Here is an 18,193-nt window from a genome sequence, read left to right as displayed (position 1 = left end):
CATTAATTGATCTTGAAAGCTTTAAATACAATGTTTTACCAAGGAAAAAAATCTCATAAATACACATCATGCTTTAGTATGGTTAGATCATTATTGGAGTGAATTATGTTTTCTTATTCCCCCTTCATGCTAAGGGGTATAAAAGAAAACTAGTTACAAATTCTGAATTTATAGTTACGTATTTTTTTTTTATTTTAAGTAGTCTCCATACCTACTTTTCAAATAATCGGTAGGAAAAAAAATGTGGGAAAGAGGGCATGATTTATTCACTTTCTTGGAGAAAAAAGCTACTTAGGGCTTACGTGTTCAATACAAGTTTGTTCATTCTATGAATGAATAGTTCCATTATGGTTACCAGCTCTACCTTGGTTCCCTGACCATTTTCAATCTACACACTAAGACTTTTTAAATCACAATCAAACCTAATATTCAAACAGTATGTCTGCTTCTTTCAAAAAAAATTTATGTCCTTTTTAAGAGTAATATATTTGAACGGATCTGATTTGGTACTTTGTAATTTAAAAGTTTTGTTTAAAGTTAAATTATGATAGATGGGATAGAGCCTGTTCCTTTTAAACATGGGCAGTAACTGCTTACCAATATTTAGAGTTTATAGAGTCTACGAAATGGTTTGCTTATACTAGCGTAAGAAAAAAAAAGCGTAAGAGGATTCTGTCAAATCCTTGCTATCAGAGCACATAAAGGTACTTTGGAAAAAATATTTCTCTAATTTTTGAATTAAGCAAAATTAATCAACTAAGTTGGCTAGATATTATTTATTAACTAGCAGCACTTTCAGATGGTATTAAATAATCTAATTTTCCAGACCAAGGTCCATACTTAAAATCCAAGCTGTTTGAATTCATATTATAATTGAACCAAGGCTATATACCATCTGAGAATTCAGCTGTGTCATGATGGTTATGAGTTTTACAGTAGGTACACTACACAGTTTCTCTGAAGCCAGTTTTTTTTTTTCCTGAATGCAGTTTATCTTAGAAGATGTATTAGTTTGCCAAGCAAGTCCTTCAGGAGGAATATCCTTGGTACAACACTGAGGAAATGAAGTTTGGGGATATAAAAAGCAATAGACCTTCTGAACTGAAAGCAAAATAGAAAATGGAAGAGATTTCTTGTTTATGCACATAACCATAAATAACTCTGGGGCTGTGAGTACATGAATAGCCACCTGGCCTTCTTTTTTGCTCTCACCATCCTTAGCTACACACTTGTGGGGGGAAAAAAGTTAAGGAGATTACAAGGTGGTTTACACTATGTAAATAACCTGAGACAGCATCAATCAAGACTTTCCAAATGAAGCCTAAATAATCTCATATCTAGGAATGAACTTTCTATAATAATGATATGCCTTAGTCTTTTAAACATCTGTGCTTTGCAGTGCTTAGAGCAATATCTTGTATAGACAGTAGATAAACATTTATTGAATTGAATTATAGAGTAATGATTAAATCCACATGTGAGCTTGAGATTAAAAATAGCATGTTTTAGATCTATAAACGTATCAAATATGCTAAAACATATTTCTTCAAAGTTGTGCTGAATATAAATTCACTTATGTGTGAATACACCCAAATACTTTTTAAACTTCCAACGTGTACCAACAGCCTAAAGTTCGAACAGCTTTGGAATTGGGTAGAGGCATGTGCACTAATGAGAGAGGCTCCAAGCTAGTTTCCTTGCCCTGCTTTCCTTTTTCATCAAATCTTTTAGTGTGTTCTTCTCAAAATCTATATTCATCTTATGATTTCCATTTCAGAATCAGTTGGTGGCTCCCAGAAATTACAGAGTAATACCCAAGCTCCTTAGCATTCTCATTCTGTCTCTAACTCACTGGTTTTATTTTTCCCTATTCCTTTTTGTGAACTGAGTGAATTGACATCTTTATGACATTTTGGCTTTTAACCTCAGTGGGACTCTCATTGCCATTTCAGCAGTCATTTAACTTGTTACGAGTCAGTGGTATTTCCGTTTTCCATAGTGGCTGTTCTATATCTTATCTACTCTCCTCAAATCTTCTCTCCATCTCCCTTTCCCCATATCTTTTTGACTCACCACAAACAGCCTAACCTACTTGCCAGAGTAAAAGGAAGGTTCTCAGGCTTCAGAACCCCCACTGTCTCTTCAACCTACATTTTATCTCTAGCCATATCTTTTATTAACCTACTGTCTGTCAAACTTCAGAAAAAGATATGCCTTATTGCCAAGAGTCGGAAACGACTCGACGGCACTAGTTTTTTTTTTTTTTTTTTTTATTACTTATAGGAAATCCTGGCAGCATAGTGGTTAAGAGCTACTACTGCTAACCAAAAGGTCGGTGGATCGAATCCATCAGGCAATCCTTGGAAACTCTATGGGGCAGTTCTACTCTGTCCTGTAGGGTTGCTATGAGTCGGATTCGACTCAATGGCAACGGGTTTACTACTTACATTATTATCATCACTATTGTTGTTGTTAGTTGCCGTTGAGTTGATTCCAACTCATGGCGACACCATGTGTGCAAAGAAAACTTCTGTATAAGGTTTTCAAGGCTGTAACTTTTCAGAAGCGTATTGTCAGTTCTTACTTCCAAGGCATCTCTGTGTGGATTTGAACCACCAACCTTTTTGTTAATAATCCAACACTGAACCATAGTGCCGCCCAAGAAGCCCTGGCACTATTATTAGTCCCATAACCATATGGGGCAGTTATACTCTGTCCTATAGGGTCACTGTGAGTCGGAGTCGACTCAACGGCAGCGGGTTATTGTAGATGGGAAAACAGGCCGCGGTAGACTAGATAATTGCCTGAGATCACATTGTAAGTGGGAGATGCAGAATTGAAACCTAGAAAGTTTGGCCTCGTAGACTATGCTTTTAACCCTGTACTATTCTGGGGGTTTTATGTGTGTACTGTCCTACTACAGGCTAATTTACTTACCTGTTTTCGACACCAGTATCTCCTGCCTACTTTACGACTTATTTTTGGTAATCATTCTATTCCCTTTTCAGCTTGTCAACCTCCACTCTGTCTTTCTCTCTTCGGAACATATTCTTAAGGTACTTCCTGCCTAGAAATGAATTAATGGATAGATAAAAAAAATTCTTCATTACCCCTGAGATCCCCACGTGTTACTGCCTTCTCTCCATTTTCCAACATTAGTTTTGAAAGATTAGACCATTTTGCTGTCTACTCCCTTACCTCTCACTGGCTGCTCAACTCACAGCAATCATGAGTTTGCTTCCAACAACAGCACATTGCTTCAGCCACGTTGTATTTTATCATTCAGTACTTTGCATTTCCTATGCTCTTTTCCACCTCAGCACCCTTACGCATGGTATTTCCTCTTACCCCTACTGGCTGCCTCCTCTCTCCTGCTTAGTTTTAGGAATATTAGCTTAAATTTCACTTTCCAAGTAATGCCTTCACTTACCTATCAATCAAAATTTGGTCTCCCTATTAAACTCTCAGAGAACCTGTTTTCTTTACCTTTCTAGAAATTATCATGGTTTATAATTAAATGTTTATTCGTGAGATTACTTATTGAATGCCTATAACCCCCTCTATATTGCAAGTTCCAAAAGGTCAGGCATCATATTTATTTACATTAAAAAAAAAAAAAAGTTTTTGTTGAGTCAGTGCTGACTCATAGCAATCCTGTAGTGACCCTCTAGGACAGAATACAACAGCCCCATAGGGTTTCCTAGGAGCTGCCGGTGCATTTGAACTTCCAACCTTTTGGTTAGCAGCCTGAGCTCTTAACCACTGCACCACTATGGTTCCATTTTTTTACATAGCAGGCACTTAACTAGTCTTTTTTGAATTTATCATGAATAGGGTTCCTGGTTGGTGCAAGAAGTTAGCTGTCAGCTACTAACCTTAAGGTTGTTGATTTGAACCCACCCAGTAGCACTGTGGAGGAAAGACCTGGTGATCTGCTTCCATAAAGTTTGCAGCCAAGAAAATGCTATGGAACACTTCTATTCTGTAATACATGAGGTTGCCATGAGTCAGAATCAACTTCATAGCGATGGGTTTGGTTATGGTTTATTAGCATGAATACAAAATCAAGTGGACTTTTTTTAGTCCTGTCATATTCTATATTTATATGGCACTTGATGCCATGGAAAAATTTAGCCTTATTGAAACTTTTCTTTCCTTCTGTAACAATAAATACAATTGTGGGCATTGTCTCACAGAGTTTGCATTATTTTATAACTTATTTTCTGGAAGATAAAAACAATTTTCATCAGTTAGGGGTAGACATATACCAGAAGTGGGATTACTCCTGCAAGATTCATTAAAAAAAAAATCAAACCCACGAAAAATTAAACTGGCAAAATTTTGTTCTTGTGGAAGGAATAAACTTATCTCAGACAGTGACTGGGACTGATAAGCTTTTTCTAACCTTTTTTTGTTGCTGTTGTTAGCAGCCACATCACCAGTTTGCTTATATTCACATGTAATCGGTTAAAAAGAAAGAAAGAAAGAAGAAACAAACAAACAAAAAAATAAACCATGGGACTTTTCCTCTGTCCAGAGGCAGACTTCCTGCTAAGAGGGATATGCTAGTTCCCACACCTTGTATGATCAATAATCCTCTTCTTTAGCGGGGTAGATTGGCTGCATAGCTCCCCACTGACTTGTCGTCCAACCTGCCTCCCACAGAATTGAATTTGGTACATCGTTGTAATTATACGCTGTACCTTTACAGGGAAAAAAAGCACAGATCTTTGAAAGCTCTGGCAGTTAGAACCCACAGCAGGAGCTTTTAGACTCTTCGGAGTGTGTTTGCAGCTCAGCTGTTCTAAAACCTCAGAGCTATAGAAATTCCCACTTGTCTTGCACTGGGGATGGAGACCCATACTGTGTGTATCTATTAAACTAACACATCTTCTGAGAGAAAGAAGGCAATAATTAGTTCTCTTAGTAATCGGTACTTTGTTTTTCTGACTTCAAAATTACCCATATTTTTCAATTAAAAACCGTGTAAAGCTATAATCTAACAAAAAGACATTGAGATAGCCTCGTGCATAAAAATCTTTATAATGAAAAGCACAGATTATGTGATGTTGCTGACAGCACATTTAATTTTTTTCTTTTTTTTACATAAATATATGAAGGTGGGAGGAGCGGATTTATAACTATAGTTGGAAATACAAGTATAAAGTCGGTATGCTTTTTATTTTTTTTACAGCTCCATAAGAGCTTATGAGCTCTCTTCAAGATAGCTTAACCAGGTGAAAAAGAAATTTTTAAAAGCTTTTTTTTTCTTTTTCCTCATACATATCATCAAAGGCAATTAGTTTGGATAGAAAATTATAGCTCCTATGTTCCATTAATATTAAATCATTTTTGAGGTTTGCATATTCATTGGGAAAATCACATTTTTCTTTATTTTATCTGCTTGCATCCTGCGTGATCAGTGTTTCGATAGGTAATGCACTGATTGTTTCTATTTTTCTTTCTGTAAATATGAATGTTGGCTTTTACTCCCTAGATGTGAATTCATTTTTATCTTAGCAAAAGTTGGTCTAATAATTTGAGAATAGGTAAAAGAAAACTCTCCACGACTCATTCTTAAATCCATGCATTCATATTCTTGTTCATTTCATTAACTTCACATAATAATCCATTTTGTGACAGGATTGCTTATTTCCATCAGTTTTTGCAGTCAAATAAGGCAAGATAAAACCACCTGAATGAATATTCAGATTAGGTCTATGGATGTCAGTTGGTTTTGCTATTGGTGGCTTTTTCATTAAATTCAAAGAAACCAAAAATTAACCTTTTACTTTTTTCATGTATCATTAATCTCACATAAAATAATACAGTAATATGATAGTAGTTTTGGTGAATCTTTTAAATATGGCCATTCTTGGCCTCAAACATTTGTTTTCAGAAAGACGTTTTGAAATCTTGCTCACTTTCTTAGTGTGAATCTTGCAAGCTCACGGTGGCTTTTCCAGTGAACCATTACTGTGCTCTGTTCCAGACTAGAGGCAAGTACTTGTTTAGTCAAGCACAATCTCCACATATCACTATCTTTGGGGAAAATATTCTCTAGTAGCATATCATTATTTTTGTTATAGAGTCAGTTTTCAACAGTCTATTTTTCCAAAGCCTCATTTCACACATTAACCCAGTCTCTTATTTGTCATGGCATCTGATGCACACACGCTCACTGTTTACCTCATGTAGCGGGTGCGCTTTGATTGATTGTCTTGTCCAGGACAGGTATTGTAAGTGCTGTAGAAAGTATAGGTGTGAACAGGAGAGATCCTGCCCTTGAGAAAGTTACTGTTTAAAAAGAGGATAAGAGATAATTTACCATAGAATAAAAAACATGCCTCCTTTATTTCCATACTTCCAGTCAGGATTCAAATTTAGCCATCCACTCTGAATCTCTTTCCCTGTAGACAGTTCTGCCAGATGTCTAACTTAAATCCACCCTTCCTTAATGTGATTTTCTTATCATTCCCTCTATCATAGTCACTGAACCAAAATCATTTCTGTGTAATTAATATGAAATAAGTCATAATAATAAATCCAACCAGCGGGGCAAACGCTTTGTGATAAAGGTATATTTCTTAAAAAAAAAAATACATTAATTCAAATAAACTCGTAGCCTTTTAGTTTGAAAAGTCTAGAGGCTTAATTATGCTCACATGGTGATGGTAGTTAAAGGTGTATTTCTTTGCAATATAAAAAATATAAAAGCAGTATGATAGAAATAACCTTGATGTGACCTGTGGCTACGTGATTGCTGCACGCGGCCCTCTTTCTGCCTTCACCTGTGGTTTTTACATTCGCGCCTTTTTCTCTTTCTCTGTGGGTTCATATGGTAGTTTGGTAGTAGATCAGTATTCCCCAGCTGCCTAGGTAGTGAAGCGTGGAAAATTCAAATTATATCAACAAAACTGTATCTAACTCTTTGGGGAAATGACCCACTTGTAGCTGCTCTCACTAAAGCTGTCAAAGTACTTTTTCTTTTTTTTAATAGGGTGCAGATCAGCTGAAGAAATGAGAGCTACTTGATGCGATTTTGATAGACGGGTACCTCGTAACACAAATAAATCCCCTACATAATATAACCCCATGGTCAGCGTCCCACAGCACTTCAAGGAATGAATTATAAAACAAAGGTTGCCAGTCAACCAAAATGCTGTCAGGTACCACAAGGAGAAACAAGCATACATTTCAGCATAGTTTTGGGTTTTTTTTGCTCACATCACTTAAATAAATGTACTGAAGTGCCCTTATGAGACATGAGCCTTTTTAATAACTGTATCTGTGGCTGGGGAATGTTGCTCAGTGCTTCGTGTTATTTTTAAACGTAGGTATCCAAGACATTCCCTTACATATTCAAGTCCTCTGATGGAGACTGAAGTGTTGTCTCACAGTGTCCCTGTTCTGATTAGAAAAATCCACGCGTATTATGACTGCAGCATTTTTTTAGTATGAACAATACGTAGTGATTTGTGACTTTTATTAAGAGGTGTGTTCATTTAGGTGCACCACCTCCATAGCTTCTTGACTTTGCAGTAACACATTTTCAATGATAACATTTCTACTAGTAGATGCACATTATGCATTAAAACTGGCTACTTGGGAGCACAGCACGGCGTTTACAGTATGTTCAATGGATGATGAGCTCTGTTCTTCATGAGCCCTGGAAACACACATTCTCTAATTATGGATGAGAGAACTTTTCCTCAGGTCGGGGAGAACAATTAGGGACCATCATTCCTTCTTTTTGAGTGTTTCTGAGGATGAGCAGAGAGGGTAATAACAATAATGGCTATTGTTTTTAGAGTGTGTGTTGACTATGACAGGAGCAGTACATATATCTCATTCAAGTCTTAGTGCAGTATGCAAGGATGATATAAGGAATGCATTCTAGTGCTGAGAAAATTAAAGTCTTAAAAACATTACATAACTTGCAGTAGGTCATACAACTTGTATGTGACAGAACTGTAGTTCAAGCCCAGGTCTGTGTGACTCAAAAGCCCTGATTTCTTCCACTACAACGGACATTATGGTTCTGGAGAACGCAGAAAATTGTTTCTCTCCCTCTCCTGCGGTTAGGATAAAAATCTCTCTTTAACCCTACCCATCAAAACAGTCAAATGGTACTCTGAATTTGGACTGAAATTGAGCCTGGGCAGGACTGATGGAATGGCCTGCCTGGTAGAACATGACCTTGCATAGGCACCCCATCTTTCCTGTCGTCAGCCTACTATTATCCTTCTGCAAGCTGTGCATTCTTTTCCCAACTGAGCTCTTTGCTAAGTAATATTCTGTTTCCTATATGCTCTTGCAAATATATTCATTCATTCACTCATTTATAATTACCTCTTTATCGCCTACTATATTTATCACCTGCCATGTGCCAGACCCTGTTCTAGCTGCTAAATGGATGAAAAAATTTTGTCAGATCAAAGATCAAAATTTCTTCCCCAAATCAGGCTGACTTCTGATAGATTAATCTCTGGTAATAGCAGTTCAACAAAGTTAATTCACTGGCATGTCTGCTTTGACACCTTAACTTGAAGACATCATTTTGGGGAGAGTAAAATATTACCATAACTTGTTAATTTTATTCAATAGACAATCTCTTTGTCCTACTTGGAGATGATCTTGGAAAGAGTCAGCTAAGGAGTGCTTTTAAAATCAATCAGCAAATATTTGAATGCCTAATATATGCATGACCTTGTGCTTGGTGCTGTACCTATTCAGATATCTCCCAAATCAGCCAGCTCTAATTATGTTTTCCTAACTCCAGGACTATATTTCCAAATGCTGCCAGCTCAACAACTCCATCCATCCAGATATCAGAATAACAACTAAAACTCAATACGTCAGTATCTTTTCCCTATCATGGAACTATCATTCTACTATTTAAGAGCATATTTGGAAGTGGAAAGACTATTTTAGTAATCCGTTCTTAATGTATATAAAATTTGAGGTTGAATGGTGAGCATGGAAAATAAGGGACAATTCCAAGGAATTTTTCAGGTTAAAATAGTGTCAGGGATTGGTTATAAATTACGTTGTGGTTACCAAGAGTTAAATATCACAGCAGGGTTTGTAGCCTTAATAATGGGAGGGTAACAGTGCCTTTGTTGGTAGTCGGGCACAACTTTTGGTGTCTGAGATGATGGTGAACCAAGTTCATTTAGATGCTAATCAGAATTTTTTGGTAATGGCCAAGTAATATTTATGTGTGGATTTATTATTGTTTGTCCCACCTTTCCACAAATCTAAGGAGCCCTGGTGGTGCAATGGTTAGGAGCTACAGCTGCGAACCAAAAGTTCGAATCCACCAGTCGCTCCTTGGAAACCCTATGGGGCAGTTCTGCTCTGCCCTGTAGGGTCACTATGAGTCGGAATCAACCCGATGGTAATGGGTTCTGTTTTGTTTTGTTTTTTGAGGGGTCCACAGTTCTAAAGGCAGAGACTGAAAAAAAAAGGAAGTAATGTGTATGGTTGGAGTCTCTGGGTGGTACACACAGTTAATACACTCGGCTGCTAATCAAAAGGTTGAAAGTTCTAGTCTACCCAGAGGTGCCTCAGAAGAAAGGCCTGGTGATCTACTTCTGAAAAACCAGCCATTGAAAACCCTATTGAACATAAATCTACTCTGGCACACATGGCATCGCCAAGAGTTGGATCAACTCAACAGCAAATGGAAGTGGAATGTTTATGGATCACTTACTTTGCTTCTATGTAATCATTCAAACAAGGCTACTGGACAGAAATTTTCCCTATTTATCTATTTATATAAATGGGGACACTGAAGACCAGAGATATTAGATAGAATAGTCTCACATAGTCAGAATATATGAAAGATTCTGTGAGTAAAAGTTCTGGATTCAGTCATATTTGATTGAATTTGTTATTGAGTTTCACCCTACCTCCCCCTACCCCCTTAGGTCCTGATTGGCTTACTGAAGTGTAGGTAGCAGTAGAGCAGGGGAAACAAATTTATTGTTTCCTGGAACAAAACAAGCAACAAGTCAATAAACACAACAAATTAGTACCTCCATTTGCCTTCACTGATGTTAACATCATTCTACCTCATAACAGACTTAAAACCTTAGATCCATGTATAACTTTTTCTTCTCATAACTGATCAGTTGCTACATCCTGCTGTTCCCTTCCACTTAATGTGTGACAAACACTTCACATGGACTAACCAATTTAATCCTCAAAAAATCGCACCACTTGGCTGCTCTCGTTTGTCTATTTTATAGATAAGTAAACTGAAGTTTGGAAGGGTTAATTCGCCACAGCATGACAGTGGTAGAGCCAGAATTTGAACTAAGGCCAACTCTAGAGCCTTGTCTCTAACCACTATGCATTCTGCTTCTTGCCACACTGTAGAATTGAGGGCCCTCCTGCAGTGTGCAACCAAGGAGAAAGGTCTTGAGGGGAGAGAAAGGCGAATATTTGTTGTTCTGGGTTCGGAACTAGGCATATATTGTTCCTTCCTTAATACTGTCTCTTGCATCCATCTCTTCCTGTCTTTTCCTGCTGTTGACATTGTAGCTCATTACCTATTTTTGATAACTTACTGATGGTCTCCTTACCATTATTACTCCTTTTTCAAGTAATCATACTTCTCCCAAGAAGTCTCGAGAGGTACTGTGGTTTACTGCTACGGAGTGTGGGATCTGTAGCCTAAAAGCCTAAGTTCAAATTCGCAAGTCTTCAACATACAGTGTGGCAAGTTCCTTTGTATTTCTGTGCCTCACTTTCCACATCTTTAGAATGAGAATAACAATAATATCTGTCTCTTAGGATCGTTTTCAGAATCAAATGGTTAATACATATATAGCTTTTAGAAAAATGCTTGGCACAAAGTACACAATAAGTGGAAACGCTATTATTATTGTTGTTACTAATACTGTTAAAGTACACTTTGGTCACAGTATTTCTGTGGAAGCTGGGATCAAAAAAAAAAAAAAAACCCATGCCCTCTGGGTTTGTAGGCCAAGGATTGAAATACAAAGTCCAGAAAGGAACAAAATAAGAAAGATGCTCGTGGTCTTAGAAGTGAAGCAAGAGTAAAGTCCCTTGGAAGCCTAAGGTTTAAATTTCTTGTCGATCTAGATCAAGGTCCCTCAGGTGACTTGGCCCACTTCATGACCTATAAAGCATTGTCACAAGGTACGTAGTGACCAGCAGCTGGTAAATGTGATTCTGTGGCTTTCCATCCACCATGGAGACTGTAAAACTACTCCCTAAACGTATAAAATGGTAGAAAATGCTCTTCTGTTGTTAGTGATGGCTGGCTGTGAGGGGATGGGATGAAAAAATAAAGTGGGGAAGGATTTGGAGACAGAGATGGAGGCAGATATGAAGGCAGAAAAGTGCATATAGAAATTCAGATTCTCATGCAAACACATACAAAGGAGACCTGTACCTTCATCACTTCGCTGTGACATAACACTTCAGTATGATTATCTTCCAATTGTGTGGTCTTTACATGAATTCTTCAGATAATTTGGTCTAAATTATGTCCCTAGAAATATATCTTGGATATTCTTAACCTGTAAACTTTTTCTTACGCCATTTTCTCTCTCTGCACCTTCGTTTTGGCCTTGGTTCTGTCAGTGTGTGTGTTCATATATATTGTTAAATAAGTTGGTATGGTAAACTCACATGAAATACATATATTCCATTATATCTCCTTTGCTCTGAAACTTTCATTAAACATGATAGTCATAAGAGTTTAAAGCTTTCTTTTCTTCCGGAGAACATCTGTAGCACCTAATTTCTGTTTACTTATCTAGAATCATGTCCTGGTTGTATTATTAGCTATAGTTTTCAAGCATCTGTGCTGAGTTTTAGGCTACATTTAAGCTTTTCTTTTCTTGTTTTTTTTACAAATCACATAAATTAACACTTCATTAAGCTATATCTGTTTTCAAGTGTCTGAATTACAGTTTAGGTTAAATATTTTCTTCTAAGATGAGACTTAAATTTGTTTTTGTAAAATTGATTAACAAATAATATTTCCACATATCACGTGTCTGGGATTAAGTATATTTTCAGTGAAAAAACACCCAGACTGATGGAGGTTGATGGGTGCCAGTGCCATCATGAACTTGAAGACACAGCATTATCGGAATTTGTAATTTTTACTCTGAATATATATATATATATATGTTTTCATTTTCAATCCTTGTCCTGTAGTTATGCAGACTTCCATTTTTGCGATGGATGTGCATATGTACAAGAGTCTGTGGTATTGAAGTGAAGTACTCTGTGCTGCAAATGGCCCCAATCTAGGCTTCGGGAAGACTTGAGTAACCTGGTGCACTCCTTGGAATCTGTAGTTATGTGGCTCAGAGCCTTAGCTTATGGGAGTTCCAATGGCAAACTCCACGAATTTCATCCCCTCTGGTGAAGACTCTTGATCGATAAGGGTTGTGCCTGTTTCAGCTTAATGTGTGGGAACACCCCTGGAAGAGGCTTGTGGCTAGATAGAACCTGTAGGCACAGGAGCAAGGAGTGGGGAACAGTCACAACTTCAGTAGTGACAGCACATTCTCTCTGGGCCTGGCCATAATGGTCCTCACTCGTAAGGATGCCAGGGCCTGTGCCTGGGTGCTGAGCCCTGGCCCGTAGCACCTATGCCACCCAGAAGCCTTGTCTGAAGGGCTAGATTGTAAGCTTTTTGTGATTAGGGGTGGTGTGTCTTTTCCTTGTCATGTGAATTTTGAAGAAACAATAGATTGATTTATATAATAACAAATACAGGGAATATATATAATGTGCACCAATATTATAAAACAAGTAATTAAAACCAAGTTGAACTTTTTTTGAACAACACCAATATATAATTTTTGAATAATGTACTTGAAAGTGAGTTACTGTGATTTCACCATGACCTAATTATTTAATATCAACATTCTGTCAAGTTGGGGAAATTCTTTAGATCATATATAAATATTTATTACATTTTTTATGAATAGAATTCATAGGTTTAAAAATTATTAAATGCTGAATCAAAGCTAGCCCACTGATTTCAAACAGCATAGTAATGGGTACTTTCTTAGGAAATGTGGTTCCACTTATATTTTCTGTCATCGCGTACAGCTTTTATCTGTGGCCCTAATATTCGTTCAGTTTCAAATATATACACTTTCCTGGTTAACCTCAGGGAAAGATCTTGGCAATTTGAATGCTACGGATGGCCCATGATCGTACACTTAATATATAGCAACGATTTAGCTTCAATAATATTTTCTTAACGGTATAAGGATGCCTTATGTGTTTAAAACTGAACAGCTATTTTTTTAACTTCGATAAACTATTCCATTTGAATGTCTAAAATAAGGAAAAATAGCATTTTTTAAAACCCAGAGAGAATTAATTTTATGCAGAAATTTTACAATGTTGTATATGAAATTATCTCCAATAAAGGGATAAAGAGGTTTTGAATGTGTATTCTTATGGAGCATTCTTTGTTTTACAGATAAGCTCAGTGAAAATGTTACGACCTCGTCTCAACAGCATTCTTTTCAAGCTAACGTTTGAAGAGCACGTAAACAACATCAAACCAAGCATCATAGCAGTGACTCTTGCCTGTGAAGAACTGAAGAAAAGTGAAAGCTTTAAGAAACTTTTAGAGTTAGTTCTTTTGGTTGGAAACTATATGAACTCAGGCTCAAGAAATGCCCAGTCAGTGGGGTTTAAGATCAACTTCCTTTGTAAGGTAAGATGATGTTTTATAATGCTAATTTACAACGATAATCTTCCTTTTGTCTAAGAGAGAGGATACTCTGAATAGAAATAGTACTTAAAGCACGGAATTGCACACCCTGAAGGGTGAATTTTATGATATGTGGATTATATCAGTTGAAACAAACAAATAAGTTCTTTTTTTTTTTTGAATCTTATTAAAATCCAAGAGATTATGCAAATTCTTTGGTTAGTATACTACTGTCAAAGTAAAAGTGTACTGGACAATGTTAAAACAGGCAAAGATGACTTTATTAAACGGATTATTGGAAAAAGGGAAAGAACTGGAAAGGGGGTACATTGCAGTGGGAGGGAGTAAAGAACTAAGTCTCTTCAGAAGTAGAGGTTGGGATGGAAAAATACTGGAGTACTGAAGGACATTTGAGGGAAGCTAATCAATGAGGCATATGGATCACTTGGAGTTATCTTCTGAGATCACTGTTAAGAGTAGATGAAACATATTCCATCTGGATTCTGTATGGGCCAGGGAGAGAAGGAAGTCAGGGACCTAGAGTCAGGAAGAAGCCTGAGGGGCATGTTAATGTCGTCTTGGTCAGCCATTTTCCAGAACGCAAAAGAGTAAGGTTTCCAGGGTCGTAGGGCTTTGGTAACAGTCCGCGTTGTCAGTACTAAGCTTTTGTTGATTAAATCTTATTGGAGTGTGTAGATGGAAAAAAATACTCTTATAAAATGGATGCAGTTTTTTGTTTCAGTCCTTTATATTTGTGTTATATCTACAGAAAGTATGAGGAACTATATTCAATGAAGTAAATGGGCAGAAATTTCTTTGTTTAATATGTTTTCCTTATTCTACTTTAAGCAAATATTAGTCTTTATTTTTGAATATTGTTGTCTACTAAGCTTATACTAGGTATGTAGTGCATTTACTAAAAGGTTAAAAAAAAGACTAACACTAAGTAAATATCTTCTTATTGTTTTGATTGGGACATTTCATAGTATTATTTTTGAGACTTAAATTCTTAAGGAATGCAACAAAACAGAGGAGACCAAAAATGATCAGATATGTCCATTTCTATGCTAGAGCAAACTACCTTATTTAAGGAAAAGATCTGTCTGTTACAGAAAGAAAACTGAACAGACTCTGAGGTGAGGGACTGTAAGACAAGCTAGATAAGAAAATAAATCTGAAAACAAGCAATCTATCTTTGACATCTCACCATTCTTTTTTTTCTCTCTCTCGTATCTGAAAACATCATAGAACTTTGGTTAGTTCTTGAAGTATATTAAAACAAGAATTCCAAATCTAAGAATGGATATGATATTCTTTTCTATTCATGCATTAAATAAATGTTCATTGCATATACATGAGCTAGCATTTTCATATGTATCAGAAATGATTTGCTCCTGGTAATTCTAATCCACATAGACATAGAAAATACCCTTTACAGATAATAGAATGTATAATGGAATTGTGAGTATATGTTTACTCCTGATTTGCTTTTGAGGAGTACAAGGCAAGAGAACAAAGGAGGCTAGGGATGCTAGATTTGGTCAAAAAAACATTTTTACTCCTTCTATTATATCAGGGGCATGTGGAATTATTTGCTAAGGCCTGGGAGAATAAAGCAATATTTGTAAGAAATTGGAATAAATCATAGCGAGATTCGTAGGATAAAACTTAGTATTTTAGGACTTTTTCATTGTATCACATACTACATAAAATATCCGATACAGATAAAGTCATCTCTTACCAAGATGCTATCTGTTTAGAGCGCATGATATACACACAGTGAGTGTCCTTGGTTGAAGATTATTAAAGTATTATTAATGAAAAAAATACAATTAGAAATTTATATTGTATGGCTATTTCACATTTAATTCATTTTTAAAAAGACATTTTATGCAAACTATACTAATTTGAACAAATTTATATCCTTATTTTTGCGTCTTAATTTCATGCTATTCAATTAATTACATGAACTGACTCTTTTGAAGCAAAAATGAGTGAGTGATTTATACACAGGAACAAAAGATTACATTAATCTTACAGAAGGGTTTTGCAGTCATATCTTATATTTTGAGAAAGCCTTCTCCCTGTCATCTACCTGTCAAATAAAAGTTCTTCTACACAACGCTGTTCTGACATCTATCACTAGAGGTATGCTCAAAGGATTTAGCACAAAGACTTTTGCCAACTTCAAATAAAATAAAAAATAATCTTGTGGGAAATAGTATCATTTAGTAATAGGTGTTTTATAAGAGAAAGAAGCGAAGGTTTTAAAATCTCTCCCCTTTGTTCCCCTCGCCCCCCCCCCCATTTTTCAGTAGGATTTTTTATCTTCTGGGAAAGATTTCTAGGGAACTACTTGTCATTAGGAAAGAGAAATACCCTGTACATGCATGAGAGTGCCATAATGTTTAGAATTAAAAGGCCGTTCCTGGAATATAAAGGATTCTGAGTAGATGTAAATGTCTAAAATGACAGAAATTTACTGAAGTACATAGAAATAGTTAGCTTAGGTCTGTAATTTGTTGAAAACTGAATTAACTAACTACTGATGTATGATTAACTAGAGTGGCTGTCAGATTTCAGTTATATTATCAAAGATTACTTTTTTCTTTTTTTAGTGATTTCTTAAAAAAAGTGGTGCCAACTTCCTTTGTAAAGTTCTTATTATGCTTTTTTTTAATTTTATTGTGCTTTAAGTGTAAGTTTATAAATCGAGTCAGTCTCTCATACAAAAATTTATATACATCTTGCTATATACTCCTAATTGCTCTCCCCCTAATGAGACAACACACTGCTTCCCTCCATTCTCTATTTTTGTGTCTATTCCGCCAGCATCTGACCCCCTCTGCCTTCTCATCTCCACTGCAGACAGGAGATGCTAGCATAGTCTCATATGTCTACTTGATCCAAGAAGCTCACTCTTCACCAGTATCATTTTCTATCCCATAGTCCAGTTCTGATTATGCTTTGAAATATTTTTTACCTGTCTAAATTATTCTAATAATAATTTCCTTTCTCAGTGAATTGAAGCTGTATTCATGGCTTTTCAGAAGAAGCTATAGTGTATGTTAAAATATTCATTTAGTTAAAAGGGAGACATGGCATAAGCAGTCAAAGTTATCAGATATATCTTGTAATCAGGTATTACAGCAGTCCCCGGGTTACTTGAAGAAGATCCCATCCTGAGTGTATCTTCAAGTCGAATTTGTAGGTAAGTTAGAATAGGTACATATGGTTCTTATTTAGTCTTACTTAAAAAAAAAAAACAAAAATTAGCGCAAGGAAAAGCTCAGGGTTGGTTCAATCGTTTCAAAGTGAGGGCAAATTTAAATAACATTGAAGGGCAGATAGGAGTTATCTGTAAGTCAGACTTTCCTAACCCAGGGACTTAGTGTGTAAAAAATTCAGATGCTCACGATTGGCTGCTGTGATATTTGGGAAGAAAAGGAAAACAGATGGGCTAACCAAAACGTCAAGTAACACTGAAGGGTGTCATTACTATAAGTACAACCCTCACCACAGAATGCTTTGTTAATTTGCAGTAGTGAATTATCACTTTGTGAGTCACCAAACCAGTGTGCTGAACTGTAATGAAAATAATTTCAATGAAGATGAGTTCCCAGTGTTAGCCTGGCCCTTGCCTGCCTGTAGGTTATTAAAATTCCAGCCAATAGTACTGCCACTTATTTATCATTTTTATTTTTGCAATGTAATAACGTATATAATACAGATAATTTGCATAACAGCAAAACATTTAAAATACTGAGCACTTTCTGTGTACTAAGCTTTGTGGGTATATCAGATAAGGATCTTTGTTTGCAAGCAACAGAAACTGACTTTGCTTGACTTCAACGAAAAGGGAATTTATTTTAAGGATTTGAGGTAACTGAGCCAGAAACTGAGGAAAAGCTGAATAACTTGGCCTGTAAAAGGACTTCAACTATGGCAACGCTAAGAAACCAGGTAGCAGGAACTAATGGAAAGTCTTTATAGAATATTGCCTTTGGGATAAATCCGCTCCAACCGCTGTCTTCCTCCTTTTCTCTGTGTTTGATTCAAATTCTGATTGGCCTAGTGTGGATTACTAGAATATCCCTTGTCCAAGGGAAGTCAGGAGCCTTGATTGATAGTGCTACCAAAACTACATATGATGAGCAATTGGTCTTGCCCTTAAGGATGCTGTTACCAAAGATAGAGATACCAAAGGTTAGGGGTAGGTGGAGGGATACTAGACAGGAGCAAAGAAAAACAGAATATTAGAGATGGTTAGTATGGGAGATACATAGATACCTAAAAGCACACGCAAAGACCTCAAGAAGTTTGTGATAGAGTTGAATTGCCAGGAAGTATACATACGGAATATTTAAATAACTTCGCAGGATACATTGTCAGTGAATCCCAGAATTAATGGCTACTGAAACTGTGGGGCAGCTCTACTCTGTCCTGTAGGGTCGCTATGAATCAGAATTGAGT

At 36.4% G+C, this 18,193-nt stretch overlaps 1 protein-coding gene across 6 annotated transcripts in view; it reads left to right on the top strand.

The window, feature by feature from the left end:
• Window positions 1-18,193, top strand: part of DIAPH2 (diaphanous related formin 2) — a 942,090-nt gene that overhangs the window by 442,404 nt on the left and 481,493 nt on the right. For all 6 annotated transcript variants that reach the window (XM_049873110.1, XM_049873109.1, XM_049873108.1 and 3 more), the window contains one exon: window positions 13,484-13,723. In XM_049873110.1, coding sequence (XP_049729067.1) covers window positions 13,484-13,723 — 240 coding nt within the window. The remainder of the gene's footprint in view (window positions 1-13,483; window positions 13,724-18,193) is intronic.

This window comes from Elephas maximus, chromosome X (genome assembly GCF_024166365.1).
Source record: "Elephas maximus indicus isolate mEleMax1 chromosome X, mEleMax1 primary haplotype, whole genome shotgun sequence".
Classification (NCBI taxonomy): Eukaryota; Metazoa; Chordata; class Mammalia; order Proboscidea; family Elephantidae; genus Elephas; species Elephas maximus.
The sequence above is the reverse complement of the archived record's forward strand: the minus strand, read 5'-3'. Positions and strand labels throughout refer to the sequence as shown.